The 13,754-nt window shown below is 24.8% G+C and overlaps 4 protein-coding genes across 4 annotated transcripts, besides 27 other annotated features; 3 read left to right on the forward strand and 1 right to left on the reverse strand.

Moving 5' to 3' along the window:
- Window positions 1-111: 111 nt before the first annotated feature.
- EDI_044960 (uncharacterized protein) lies at window positions 112-1,613 on the forward strand (the record flags this gene model as incomplete). The annotated part of the gene is made up of 2 exons (XM_001737797.1): window positions 112-116; window positions 155-1,613. 2 exons carry the CDS (start codon window positions 112-114, stop codon window positions 1,611-1,613), a joined length of 1,464 nt encoding a protein of 487 aa, XP_001737849.1.
- Window positions 1,075-1,139: a microsatellite.
- Window positions 1,614-1,619: 6 nt separating the features above from the next.
- Window positions 1,620-1,644: a sequence feature (AT_rich).
- A 132-nt stretch (window positions 1,645-1,776) lies between these two features.
- Window positions 1,777-1,834: a sequence feature (AT_rich).
- Window positions 1,835-2,047: 213 nt separating this feature from the next.
- Window positions 2,048-2,135: a sequence feature (AT_rich).
- Window positions 2,136-2,186: 51 nt separating this feature from the next.
- EDI_044970 (uncharacterized protein) lies at window positions 2,187-4,019 on the forward strand (the record flags this gene model as incomplete). Its single annotated transcript, XM_001737798.1, has 1 exon — window positions 2,187-4,019. One exon carries the CDS (start codon window positions 2,187-2,189, stop codon window positions 4,017-4,019), a length of 1,833 nt encoding a protein of 610 aa, XP_001737850.1.
- A 778-nt stretch (window positions 4,020-4,797) lies between these two features.
- Window positions 4,798-4,827: a sequence feature (AT_rich).
- Window positions 4,828-4,912: 85 nt separating this feature from the next.
- Window positions 4,913-4,942: a sequence feature (AT_rich).
- Window positions 4,943-5,120: 178 nt separating this feature from the next.
- Window positions 5,121-5,187: a sequence feature (AT_rich).
- A 144-nt stretch (window positions 5,188-5,331) lies between these two features.
- Window positions 5,332-5,382: a sequence feature (AT_rich).
- A 154-nt stretch (window positions 5,383-5,536) lies between these two features.
- Window positions 5,537-5,715: a microsatellite.
- A 6-nt stretch (window positions 5,716-5,721) lies between these two features.
- Window positions 5,722-5,770: a sequence feature (AT_rich).
- Window positions 5,771-5,773: 3 nt separating this feature from the next.
- Window positions 5,774-5,863: a microsatellite.
- Window positions 5,864-5,910: 47 nt separating this feature from the next.
- On the reverse strand, window positions 5,911-6,642 carry EDI_044980 (uncharacterized protein; the record flags this gene model as incomplete). The annotated part of the gene is made up of 1 exon (XM_001737799.1): window positions 5,911-6,642. The coding sequence occupies one exon, from the start codon at window positions 6,640-6,642 to the stop codon at window positions 5,911-5,913; it is 732 nt and encodes a 243-aa protein (XP_001737851.1).
- A 300-nt stretch (window positions 6,643-6,942) lies between these two features.
- Window positions 6,943-7,120: a microsatellite.
- Window positions 7,006-7,191: a microsatellite.
- Window positions 7,129-7,285: a microsatellite.
- Window positions 7,215-7,310: a microsatellite.
- A 46-nt stretch (window positions 7,311-7,356) lies between these two features.
- Window positions 7,357-7,467: a microsatellite.
- Window positions 7,468-7,694: 227 nt separating this feature from the next.
- Window positions 7,695-7,724: a sequence feature (AT_rich).
- Window positions 7,725-8,324: 600 nt separating this feature from the next.
- Window positions 8,325-8,396: a microsatellite.
- Window positions 8,397-8,825: 429 nt separating this feature from the next.
- Window positions 8,826-8,854: a sequence feature (AT_rich).
- Window positions 8,855-8,995: 141 nt separating this feature from the next.
- Window positions 8,996-9,016: a sequence feature (AT_rich).
- A 291-nt stretch (window positions 9,017-9,307) lies between these two features.
- Window positions 9,308-9,352: a sequence feature (AT_rich).
- Window positions 9,353-9,704: 352 nt separating this feature from the next.
- Window positions 9,705-9,739: a sequence feature (AT_rich).
- Window positions 9,740-9,818: 79 nt separating this feature from the next.
- On the forward strand, window positions 9,819-10,190 carry EDI_044990 (uncharacterized protein; the record flags this gene model as incomplete). The annotated part of the gene is made up of 2 exons (XM_001737800.1): window positions 9,819-9,911; window positions 9,993-10,190. The coding sequence occupies 2 exons, from the start codon at window positions 9,819-9,821 to the stop codon at window positions 10,188-10,190; spliced, it is 291 nt and encodes a 96-aa protein (XP_001737852.1).
- A 188-nt stretch (window positions 10,191-10,378) lies between these two features.
- Window positions 10,379-10,407: a sequence feature (AT_rich).
- A 694-nt stretch (window positions 10,408-11,101) lies between these two features.
- Window positions 11,102-11,122: a sequence feature (AT_rich).
- A 181-nt stretch (window positions 11,123-11,303) lies between these two features.
- Window positions 11,304-11,326: a sequence feature (AT_rich).
- A 610-nt stretch (window positions 11,327-11,936) lies between these two features.
- Window positions 11,937-11,959: a sequence feature (AT_rich).
- Window positions 11,960-12,527: 568 nt separating this feature from the next.
- Window positions 12,528-12,611: a sequence feature (AT_rich).
- Window positions 12,612-13,754: the final 1,143 nt, after the last annotated feature.

Consider the following 13,754-nt stretch of genomic DNA (forward strand, 5'->3'; position numbering starts at 1 on the left):
AAAAATCTTTGTTGGCTTGTAAAGGAGACAGAAAGCAAATAGAAGACATTATCAAATCTTCTCCGGCATTAAAGAATTGGAATGAACTTATTGATAAAGCTAAAGTTGCGAATGAAGTTTTTATTGACCTTTGGGAAGGGTATCTTCATTTTAGAGGGTTTAAATGTAATACCACACAACAAGATAATGCAATTAATACACTAAAAGATATTGTCAAAAAAAGAACACGTAAATTTAGTCCATCAGTTCAAGCTAAAGTGGAACATTCTATATCAAAAGTATTTGATGATAATGAAAGAGATATTTTAGAACATGGCTTAAATCTTGAAAATAATTCTTATACACAACCAGATTTTAAAGAAAAGATGTTAGCAAAATGGAATACAACCTACTCTCCTACAAATGTACAGAAACGAAGAAAAAGTATGGGACCAACACAAATTCTTGAAGCAGCATTAAAAAATGCAAAAGAATCAAAAAATAAAGAGCTTGCCAATGAGTTAACATCAAAAATTAAGATGTCAAAACTAATTGATGATAAAAGTTACAGAGATAATTTTATTAATCAAGCTGGTGAAGTTTATAAGAAACAACTTAGTGGAGAATATTCAAAAGAAAAAAGAAAAACTTGGAAGGAAGATATTGCAAAGGCAATGAAAAAAATACTTGGAGGAGAAAGTTCAGGAGATAAAATAAAACAAGAGATTATCAAACGATTACTTCATAGGCACGAAAAACTAACACAAGGTGGTGATAACAGGAAAGGTAATAATTATATTAATAGTATTAGTGAAAATGAAACAGATAAATTAACCAACTCTCAAGTCCGTGTAGGACCTAATCATGAAGGAAGTAAACCTAAATTATTAACAAAAGCACAAAGAAAAAGTAAAAAAGAAGAAATAATAAAAAACAGTGTAAACGAGAAGAAAAATAAAAAGATAACCCAAGTTAGAAAGAGTGAGATTGAAAGAAGGTTAGATAAAGAAATTGCACAAGAAATGAAAAGACAAATAATTATCAAAGAACGAGCTAGAAAAAAGATTTTAAGTGAAATTAAAAGGGAGTATAATCAAAAAAAGATTAGAAGAACAACAAAACAAGAAGAAAGAGAGAAGGAAATTAAAAAAATAAGAAAATTAAGAGATAAGTTAGACTACGTTTTTGCTAAAAGAGAAAGTGAAGAAAAAGATATTAAAATGAATAAAAGGATTAGAGAATTAAAAATAATGGTTTCAGATCACTTCTTTAAAAGAAAACAACTAAGAAAGATATATAATAAAATGAAATATTCAGTTGATCCAATTCAACAAGTTAATAAACTTGTTGAACTCTACCACAAACAAAATAAAATGATGGGAATTCATTCAATCGATGATATCTATGGTGATATGAACAGCAATATCCCTCTTCTCAGAAAAGAAGAAAGAAAACTTCTTCGTCGTATGGGAATTAAAAAAAGGCAAACTATAGACTATGATGATGTTATTCCAACTCCTCCTAATGAAGACATTGATAGTCCAGAGGAAAAAATAACAAAATTAGAAAGGCAAGTAAATCAACAAAAATGGAAACGGTGTGGTTGTGAAGTGAATTACCGTAAGAACTTTTAATTGATGTTTTTTTTTTTAATAAATTAATATTCTTTTTTGATAACAAGTATTATTCTGAACTAGTTCTTTATTTATCATATTTCACTATTTTTTTATTTTTTATCTTCTTTATAGAAATATAAATAACAAGTATGAGAATTTGTTTATTTAGAGTATTGATGAGATTATTTTTGATAAGTAATTTATAAGAAAAGTATTATTTTCATAATTATATTATTTAAGAGTAGATAAATGAATTTATCAAAAGTGTCATTAGAAATATAATAGTAATTAAAATTAAATTCAAATCAGTTTGACTAGAAAGGGTTCTAACTCAAAAATAGTTTTTCAATCATTAGTAAGAACAAGTGTTATCTCCTAATATCATACAAATAAAACACTTTATCATTAAAATTTAAGTTCATAAAAAAGAAAGTAGTTAACTGTTTTTGTTGTTATTATTTTATTGTAAATTTGTTTAAATATATCAAAAAAAAAATTCTTTAAATTTTTATTTTTGTTTTATATAACAATTATTTAAATGAAAAATCAAAGAAGAAAAAAAAAGAAAAAAGATCAAAATATTTAGATCATATGACAACACCAATTGAAGAACTCATCAAAAATGCTATTGAAATCAAAGACATATTTACTGTTAAAGAAATGACAAGAATTATTGGGATACAAGCAAATCAAAGAAAAGAAATTTATCCATTGTTATTAGGTATAAGAGAAGGAATAAAACTAAATATGGAAAAGGTTGAAGAAGTAGACGAATTTCTTCCTTTCTATACTCCAGTTTTTTCATCGAACCTTTCTGAGATTATGAAAAGCCTTGCTCTTATAATTGGTAATCTTCAAGGAGATAAAACAGCACTTGCACAAGTAGCTTTGCCATTGTTATCACTTGACTTAGAAACAGATAAAATTTGTTCACTTGTTGATAAAATTGTCAATTTGTACATTCCATTAATTAAAAAAGAAAACAAAGAAGTTGTTGAAGGGATATGTGTTATCTTCAATATGATTATTCAATACCATTGTCCAGAATTAATTAAGAAATTTACAGAAGTAAAAGTTGATTTAAAAAAATTTGTAGTTAATGAAATCTGTATGTTATGTCTCCCATTAATAGAATCAGTCCAAGGAAAGTTACAATTAATCGATCAGTTATTACTCTCTTCTGATCAAATGCTTCATTTTTATGTATTAATTTCACATGTTATTTTGTTAAAAGATGTTTTATTAAAAGCTCCTTCAGCTGAAGCAGTTATTAGTGGAATTAATTCTAAAATTCCAGAAGATGAAATAAAGAAAGTAGTTGGGTTTGCTAAGGCTCTTGTCAGTAATACACCAATTTCAATAACCAAACAATTATTTGCTTGTATTACGAATTCTCCTCAATACCAGAGATGGGTTTATTCAACCATTACCACAGGAAATGTTGCTATTGTATCTCCAAAAGATATTTTTGCTGATAAAAATAATAGAGGATTTTCACTATTTCTTATTGATGGAAGAAAGAGAGAGATGTACCTTAGTGGAACTATTCCAGGAGCCATCAATATTGATGCTAGCTCAATTCAAAGTGAACCCGAAAATATTGAGAAATTTATCAAAGATATTGAAAGTCTTAAGAAAAGTAACACCCACATAGTTGTATTTGGAAATACTGACCATAGAGATACTATAGAACAAATTCAACAAATAATGATTTGGTTAATAAAAAATGGATTCAGACATGTTTCAGAGTTGCATAATGGATTTACTGGATATCATTATTTATTTGATAATGAAAAAGGATTCCCTGTAGAAAACCATTCGCTTACAAATTGTAGTATTTGTAGAAAACAAGGAGTAGAAGGAGTTAACAATTTGATTAGAGCTACCGAGAGTGTTGGAACAAAAGCATTTGAGTTTGCTAAAGGTTGGTTTGGAACAGCTGTTGCCTCTATGACAGTCAAAGACAGTAGTGATGTAAAAGACGTAAAAGATATCCAACAAGAAAGTATAAAAACAGAAACAAAAGAGGTAATTCAACCTAAACAAGAAACTACTCAAGTTCAAAAAGAAGAAAAGAGGGTTGAGGGTAATAAGGAAGAGAGTGATTATTATGAAGAGTTAATGAAAACAGAATTTCATATAAGTGGTGAAATTATTGGTGATAAGAACGAAAGTGTTATTATTATTGTAACCAATAGAGAGATGATTTTGATTAATGAAATTGATGGAAAGTATCAATTAATTAAAAAAATTCCATTGGTATTATTAAAGAAAGTCTCAATGAAAAAAGCAACATCAGATGTTATTACTTTCAATGGTGTTCCACCTCATTTACCACTTACTATTAAATCAGAAAATGCTCAGTCCTTCTTACAATTCTTGAAAAGCAAATCAGCAAAAAAAGAAAATAAGAAGACTGAATAATTAACTACAACTAACTAAATATTTTAATTAGTAAAAAAACTAACTGAAGGTTTCTTTTTTTTTAGATTTCTAATTCAATACTTTTAATTTGTAAGAGAGATAAATATATTCAAAGTCTCTATTTTTATATCTTAACTTCTTTAAAAAAATTTCATCAGAAATAAACAATTGTTTCATTTATTAACATTAAAAAACGTTTTCATTCTTCATTTTCTTATTTAGAGGAAATATCTTCAAAAAACAGTTTTATCATTTTTAAATCAAAACTTTTATTTTTTAATACCATGTAATAGTCAACATCATCTTTTAATAAGTACTCTTTCAAGTATTTTTTTAACACTCTTTCTTCTTTAAATATTCTTTTCAACTTATTCTCTTATCAGTTCTCTTAACTATTTACAAATTCTACTCTATATTCTTTTATATTCTCTTTTAATAGTATTATATCACTTGTTCATTTTTTTTTTTTTATCTTTCTTTATAAAATACGAACCAACATTATTAATTCAATTGGTATTGATTTTTCTTACTTCTTATTCTATGTCTTAATTTCTTTTTATTATCATATAATCTAATTAACACTTTGTTCATTCTTTTTCCATCTTTTTATTATATTATTATCAACTCTATCCATTTTTCTTAAATCAATTTTCATTATTGACTTCATTCTATTGAAATTGTGGTGTAAAAAATATTCATTTGCTTTATGATTAGTATTTTTTGATATATCTTTTCATTATCATTTATTTTCTTCTTTTCAACAATCAATTATTTCTACAAAATTTTTTTATTTTTATTTCTAATAATACAAACTATAATAACCAAACATTCTGTATTTGTTTTCACTTCTTTAACTTCAAAATATTTAAATTTAGACTCTAATCAAAAGTAACTAATTTATAATAATTTTATAAAATTTATATCACACCAGTTATTAAATTAGTATAATCATTAGATATTTTTTAACTATTTAAATTCTCGTAATCATAAATCTTTTTCATCATTTTTATATTCTGTTTATTTTATTTTTTCAATTATCTCAATGTGTAATATTTAAATTAGTAGTGTTATAATATATACAATGTATTGATTTAACACTGGTTATATTTATTATTCTTCATATGTTAATTATCTATTTAATATTTATATTATTTATCATAATTTTTAAGATGAGATATTGTATTTATAGTGAATAGATAATTCACCAAAAAATGAAGTTATTGTATTACATAATGTAACAATATATTTATATAAGATTATTGAAATTATTTAGATATCGTTGATATAGTTTTATCTATTGGTTAGAATATGGATAATTATAAATTATTTCAAATAAATTCTTTTTAGTATTTTTTAATTATTTGAAGCATACCATGAAATAGTTGATAGAAATATTAATTTTAATAGAAACAATATTTTGTGTATATGTTGATGAATATAAAACAATCATATTTCTCATTAATTTTATTTTCTTTTGTAGTTTTGATATTTTACTAATTTAGGTGAACCATTTCATTTCTATTTTTTTTTCATTTATTGATTATTGAATTGATTTATTGTTTTAATTGTTTATCATATCTACTTATTATTTGTTAATTAAATGTTTATCATTTTATTTTTGTTTGTTTAATTTCTATTTGATATTTTATCAATTTCAATTCTAATTATTATTTCTAATATTCTTATTCTTCTATTTCAATTCTATATAATTACATTTTGTAAAAATAAAATATATTTTATATTCATTTTATCATTTTATTTCAATTTATCTACTTATATTATTTATTATTTATTCTATTCATTTATTAAATTATTATGTTTATTCTTTATTTTATATGTTTATTATCATTTTCTTCTTAATAATAAAATTTGTTAAAATATCTTGTTTATTTTAATGTGTTGTTAAATATTTCTTGATTCCTTCTGGTGTTGGTTCAATTGTATCTTTCCCTGCTTTCCAATTGATTGGACAAACTGCTCCATGTTTATCACTAAATTGAATTGCTTTAACTATTCTAATAGTTTCTTCTGTTGATCTTCCAATTCCATCATCATTCATTTGAATGTATCTTACTTTTCCTTTATCATCAATAATGACATATCCTCTTCTTGAAACTCCTGTTTCTACATTTAACATTCCATATTTAATTGAAATACATCTTTTAATATCTGATACTAATGGGAATCCTAATTTTCCTACTCCTCCTTTACTTTTATCTGCTTCACACCATGCTTGATGACAATAAACTGAATCAACACTCACTCCAATAACTTCACAATTGATTTCTTTCAATTGTCCTGCAACTTCACTATATCCAATCATTTCTGTTGGACAAACAAATGTCCAATCCAATGGATAAAATAATAACACAACATATTTCCCTTTATATTCATTAATATCAATTTCTTTGATTGAACCACATGGACAATATGCTTGTGCTTTAAATTCTGGTGCTTCTTTTCCAATTTGTGCTTTTTCAAATGTATTCATAAATTTCTTAAATGCTTTAATTCTTGGACAACAACATTCTTTCTTACAATACTCTTTACAACAATACTCTTTACAACATTCTTTCTCTTGACATTCTTTCTTACAACATTCTTTTTGTTGATTACAGGACATTTAACTGTTTGAAATGATGAGATTGTGATGATGAGATGTTTAAATAACAAATGAACTACCAAAACCATCTTTACATAATTAAAATAAGAATGTCATCATCATCACATGTGCATTCTTATCATTCTGTGATTTATTCATCTTTCTTTCATCTTATAATGAACGAACTGGTAAATAGAAAACAAAAATGACAAGATAAAAAAGAAATCGGAGATACACAAAATCACTCATTCGAAATGGTTCTATTGAAGAATATGATGAAGAGAAAGATGGGTGTATTAGTACAAAACATCAATAAGAAACAAAGAAACAGAGATAAAAGAGAAAACAAAATAAGAAGAGAAGTGAATATTAGAATAAGAGATAAAAGATAAATAGAAAAAGAATAAATAAGAAGAAAGATAAAAGAGAACATACAAAACATAAAGAAATAAAAAGTGATAAAAGAATGATAAAACATAAAGAAAAGAAGAATAAACAATTAACAACAATAATCAAAATATCAATAGAAATCAAAAATCATAATAGAAATGATAATATAAATTAATATAATTATATTTCAACATATTTATTATTAAATGAATATAATAATGATAAATAAGAATATAAATGAAATATAAAGAATAATAAATAAGAAAATAGAAGTGTTTAAATATTTAAATAATAAAATATAACTTCAAATTGATTAAATCATAAATTAAAACATACGAATTAAATAATCAAAATAGAAATAAAACACAAAGATACAAATAAGAAATGATTAATAATGATTAATTAACATAAATTAAAAGAAAATAATAAAAATACAAAATATAAATAATAAATAAATGAAATAAATAATACTTTTATATTTAACATACCATTCATTATATTCAGTTTATATATAGGCCAAGGCCTTGTGTTAGATAGGTCTTATTGAATAGACTATAAGAGAACGACATCACCTTTTAGTTGTAAATGCACCTAAACGAACAGGGTCACAGTAGCACAGCGAATGGGAGAGTGAGTGTGTTGCCCTTTATGATTAAAATAGTGGGTGTAGTGATTACAAGGTCTTAAAAATTTATATTAATTAATTATAATTAGATGTATTTATGATAACTGATCATGATATCATTAGACTGTGATTGTAACATCAGCAGTTACAAAAAATTTACTATATTACTTATTGTTCACATATTTTATAGTCTAATTCACGTATGAATTCTGGAATTCAATGGAATTAAACATAATCTGTTGAGTTGATCAACATAAAGTAAATTATTAGTTTAATAATAAACTATACTAACATTTAATAACACTACCATCTAGATATGGTTTACCATTAAGAGATGTACGGAACACCATCCAATAGAATATCTGATATATTTGAAGAAGAGACATTATTAGAAGAAGAAAATGTTACATTAAAGGATGTTAGTAATTTATTAAAAGACGTTATAAAATTAACAGAATCTGTGTATATTTTAGGCGGTGGAGTAAGTATGTCCTTTGGAGACAACCTTTAACCACTCTTAGTAAAACGCTTAATACTCATTTAGAAGTAATAGATACACTTAAAAAGGAATAAAGAAGTTTCAAAAGAAGAACTGACTTATTATAAGTCGTTTAAAAGAAGAAAATAAAGATAAAGAATTAGTAAATAAAGTAAAAGAAAGACAAAACCAACTAGAAGAAAGATGGAATTATTATAATTCAATTAATTGAATTTATTTAAGTTTAATTTTATTTTTAGAAAATGTTATTTAATTTAATTTTTGTTATTTTTTCTAAAAATAATTTGTTATTTAAACACAAAGAATAAAAATCATTCAGTTAGATTGATTAATGTCATCCATATATCGTTTGCTATAGATAATATGAAATACAGATAATAATATAGTTGAATGGGTACATTATCAGTAATATCAAATAAAGATTTAACATAATATGTAACCTCTTGTCATGGATTAAGAAAACAATAGTATGACCTAACCTAAATAATAGTGCATATAATGTTACTCTATTAGTGTCTTCAGTGATTGTTTGTAAATAGATTTTAGTTTGTTCAATTATATCATCTGATGATTTCTTGAGTATGGTCTTCTAATATATTGTCCATTGAATGCTACTTACATTGGTAAGAATGTTTAAGAAACACATTAACTGTCTCTATGAGGTAATAAAATTGTTTGTCAAACTATAAGTATAATAAAAGTTTAATTTAATAAATTTAGAAATTGTCTCTTTTGTCTATCTTATTGTTTGGTTGTCTAATTAGATGTTTATTAAATCTTGGTATTTAAATAGGTGAGAATGGAGTGATATACAACAATGACGGATAATGAATATAGAATTGATAATACAAGTTTGAGACTATTAATATTATTATTTAAAAGATTACTTTAATGAGTTCGACGTTCTAAAGGATTTTACTAGATTTCATAGAATGCTTTAAGAGAGAACAAAATATTATTTGATGATGAAAAATTTAATTGAGTATAGAATATGAATTAAGAGTGATGGTTGTATTATATGAAATTACATCAAGTATTAGAGAAAAATTTAATGAAATAATGTTAGCTTTCGATAAAAAAATTTTATGAAAGAGAACAAGAGAAGATTAGAGGTTATAAAGATTTAGAGCAGAAGTCTAAATTACCTAAAGAAAATAATTAATTGAGTTCTCTTTATTATTATTACTTTGTTTAATTAATAAAATTAAATAAAAATTCATGATTAGTTAATCATTAGTAAAATAAGAGTCTTTAAAGTCTACAATGAGTTCATTGAGTCCATTTAATTGCCCATTGTCTTTATATGACTCAAATAAACATATAATGTAAAAATATGAAGTGTCATTATAAATATGATGAATTTCTCCAAATTGTCATATAAAATAAATAATCGAGTAAATAAAGTATTAGTATCGAAATCCAACTTGTCATTATCAAGAAAAACATTACATGTTTCGTTGATTTCTTCAAGGAGGACTGATAAAAGATTGTGAATTATCTAAAGTAAAAAAGGTTTAACTCTAATAAATCGAAGAGGTTACCTGTAATACAGTAAGACAGACAAACAAGAAAATATATAATTAAATTAATTAAATAATTTAAAAGAGACAATTTGACAGATAAAAAATGAGGTTCTAGTTAAAACAAAAGGAGGAAATAGTTAGAATAATTTATCCAAATTTAATGTCACAAAATAAGAGTTGCTACTATGAATTTAAGGACATGCACGGCTTTGTTACAATTAATGTAAAAGATGATTACCCACCAAATAAGAAAGTGATTGGGACCTTAACAGAACAGTGGCGTAGCAGTAAAAGAAAAAATCTCTAATTAAATGTAGATTAGTAAGACGACAAGGGTGAGGGGAAAAATAGACGTACAAACGTATTTTTTGAACTCGACAGTATTGATCATGTAAGAAAAAGACCTCTGGTTCAGTTTAATGATGAGCAACTTCTATTCCACTTCAAAAAGGTAACAGAAAATAAAAATTATGATGGTTCATATAAAGGATATTGGATATCTAAAAAATCAGGAAGAAGGACATCCAGATAGTGGAGCGATATTCGAAGAAGGTAAAATAAACAGTAATAGATGCAGATTATGAGACTTAGATTAAGAAAGGTGCTTAGACTAAATGATTTAGATGAGGTACATGCTTATTTAAAAAATATAGTGTAAAAGGTTATATTAATAATATCCAAAATTGATTCTATGTGTATTCAAGAACATTGTATAGACACTTATAATAGAATTAAAATTAAATTAAAAACATGAATAGAAGATAACCCGGTTGTAAAAATAGTAGAATTTGGTTTAATATGCTTTAAATGGAAAATTAAAAGAATAAAAACTTTAGTTATGTTAGTGTATAAATGGGTAATACAGACTTCATAAATGATTTACTAAAAGGTTTCAAAGTCGATGAATTTAGATGACTCCTCATCCCTAATGGACATAATGAAGATATAAAATATGATATTAGATTATTTGATGGTGCTAACCTAATGATATGACAGGCCAAATTTAATCATTAATTATAGAGTTGAACAAATTACTATTACTATTAAATATTCAAAGCTAGAATAACATCGATACCACCAATATTAGTACTCAAACCAGGTAGTTGGAAAGCACTTCAACTGATGGCCAAAGATTATGAAGATTTTGATTGGTTAGAAAAGAACTCTGACGTATTAAAAACAAAAGAGAAACCATTCAAGGACCCAATCCAAAAGTTAAATTACTAAAAGATAAAAATAAATATGTCAGTTTAGATCCAAAATTAGTTGAAATTCTCTTAGAGAATGAAGAAGAATTGGAAAATAATACAATGAACATTAAGTAATACATTAGAAGAAGTATAACAAGCGCCTCCGATAGTTATAGAAGATAACCAATTATCAGAAGAACCAATAAAAAGACGAATGACCAAAGATGAAGAAGTAAAAAAGAGATTCTTCGACATTAATAAAAATAAAATTATAGAAAGAGATGGAAATAAATATATTACTACCCAAAGTGTAAGGAAATAGAAATATCCAATGAAGATAATGAAGAAGATGAAGAACTTTCTGACTTAATAAACAACTAATCAAGTATAAATAAATAAAAGTCTTTCAAAATAGAAAGAGGAATTAATTATGTTCGAACTCAGCATAAAAAGAGATAATTTTAATTAAATATTTAAACACTAATTTATCGTTCTATCATATTCAATGAGTACCACATTAGATGGTTATGTTAAAAAAGTAAGTAAAACTCCTCGATGGAGAATGAATAAGATTAAAGGAATGGAGACATTAAAACAAATTACTAAAGCGATAATTCAAGAAGAAGATGAATTATTATCTGATGAACTTAGAGTAGCTTATTGGAAATTAGTTTATAAATTAGTAAATAAATTAAGGTTCAATATATATATATTCTACAAATCCAACCTATAGTCCAAAAACAATAGATGAAAATAGGGGACAAGAGTTGATTAGAAATTTACAGAAAATAAGAGAAAGAAAAAGAATTTAAAGCTAGAGATTAAAATAAGAGAGTTTAAGGAAAGAAGAAGAGAAAGGAATTCAATTCATGCAAGAAGTAGTAGATAAAATAATGGAAGAAATAGATGATGAAGAAACAAGTAATGATTCAGTAAAATTTATAGAGGATACCTCCAGTAATGAAATTACTGACAAAGGTTTTTTAACCAAATAAAGGATGTCATTTATGACAGAAAATAAAGGAAAGAGACTAAGCCTAAAAAGAATAGAGATTAATTATTCTTTCTTATTTAACTTGGATAGCAACTTTAATTAATTTAATTTATTTTTCGGTTTAAATTCTTTTAAGAAAGATATACGTTGTATACTATCTCAAGTATTCATGAATATGGAACACTTCATTGTATATATACATATACTATATATAATATATCTTATTATATCCATTAATTATATAATGATAGAATATCTAATATACTTTATACAGTACTTCACTATATATAATTAACATAAATATACCTATATCATAATTAGAGTATTATACTTAATCGTTTTCTCATGATTATAAATCATAATATATGATGAAAATGCTGATTGCATCTTCATCATCATAGAGAAATTTATTATGAAATTTCTAAAATATTGAGGAATGCTCTAATGAATTTCGATATAGATTAACCAGATAAATAAATACTTACGATATTAATGTAATTAATACAATAAATGCAAGGAACATATAACAGTAACGAAGATACAATACATAATAGCGTTCTTCATAATGAATGATATCCTCTTTTTATCTTAAAATTTAAATCATGAAGATGAGGCTCACCGTAACGAAGTGGATGGGAAGAATTCAATTCAATTTTATGACAAAAAAAACAGAGGATAGAATGACAAAAAATAAACAAAAATATTTTGTTATTCATTAAATTAATCATTCTTTTATTGTAATTTATAGTAATTATATAATATTAATATAGTAAAAGATATGAGGTTGAACTTATTGTCACAAATATTTTAATTTTCAATATCCGCATGATATGGATTTTATTCATAATGAACAGATTGAGTAGAGCATGTCCAAAGAAAAGTTAAGTAAACTGATAGGAATAATACTATTTTTGTATTTAATGAGTATACCCTTGATATACTCACACATCATATGAATTGTTTTAGTGCAAATGAGAGAGTGAAAACAATCTCTTGGAAAATATATCTGCTGAGGAGTTTATTTATTATTACTATTATTCTGATTTAGGTACTTCGAAAGAATGACTGAACTGTTGTATTAACCCTAAAAAGAAATTATATGTAGAACAAGAACCAAAAATGATAGAATAAAACTGTTGGAAAGAAAATAGCAGGAATAGGAGGTAAATTATCTAAAACAACAAGTACAGTAGTATCTAAAATACTACCAATATCAAAAACAATAACATCAATAATACCTGGTGGACAAATGATTGAAATGGTACTTGATAGACTCCCTAAATGGTATGAAACAAATGGAAAAACACTTACAGAAATAAGTGAAGGAAAGAAAATAAAAGATGTTATTAAAAATTATGGAAAAACACTTTATAATGATGTTATTTTAAATAAAGATAATACAAATCATTATAATTTATCATCATTATCTCCTTTTGAACAACAAAAATTAACAAAATAAAGAAAAAGAAGAATCAATTAATAATTGAGAGGTCATTAGAATTTAACTGTTCTTTTAAACTCTTCAAGAGTCTTTACCTTAAAGTCCCTTTCTATAACAAAGTGAGGACCATACTTTGATAAGTCAAAGGTATAGGATTGCCTGCATATAAATATTCATATAAGGCAATCACATCCCTTTTGAACTTCTCATTGGCTGTGCCAATGATTACATCCTTAGGGATTCCTTTCATTCTTATCAAATAATCAATGTCCCCATCTTCATTGGTGAGGACATCAAGGTAAGACTTCTTACCTAGAAAGATAGACTTAATTGCCCAACTTTCTTTTCCATTCACTGGTGGGAAGTCAGAATGGAATTGACCTATGTCATTTCCCACTAATTCACTATTATATTTGATATAATAGGATTCTCTCGATTGAACTAATTTATCTTTTTCAATATGTATACTAT

This window comes from Entamoeba dispar, genomic scaffold (assembly GCF_000209125.1).
Source record: "Entamoeba dispar SAW760 scf_1105229460813 genomic scaffold, whole genome shotgun sequence".
Classification (NCBI taxonomy): domain Eukaryota; phylum Evosea; order Mastigamoebida; family Endamoebidae; genus Entamoeba; species Entamoeba dispar.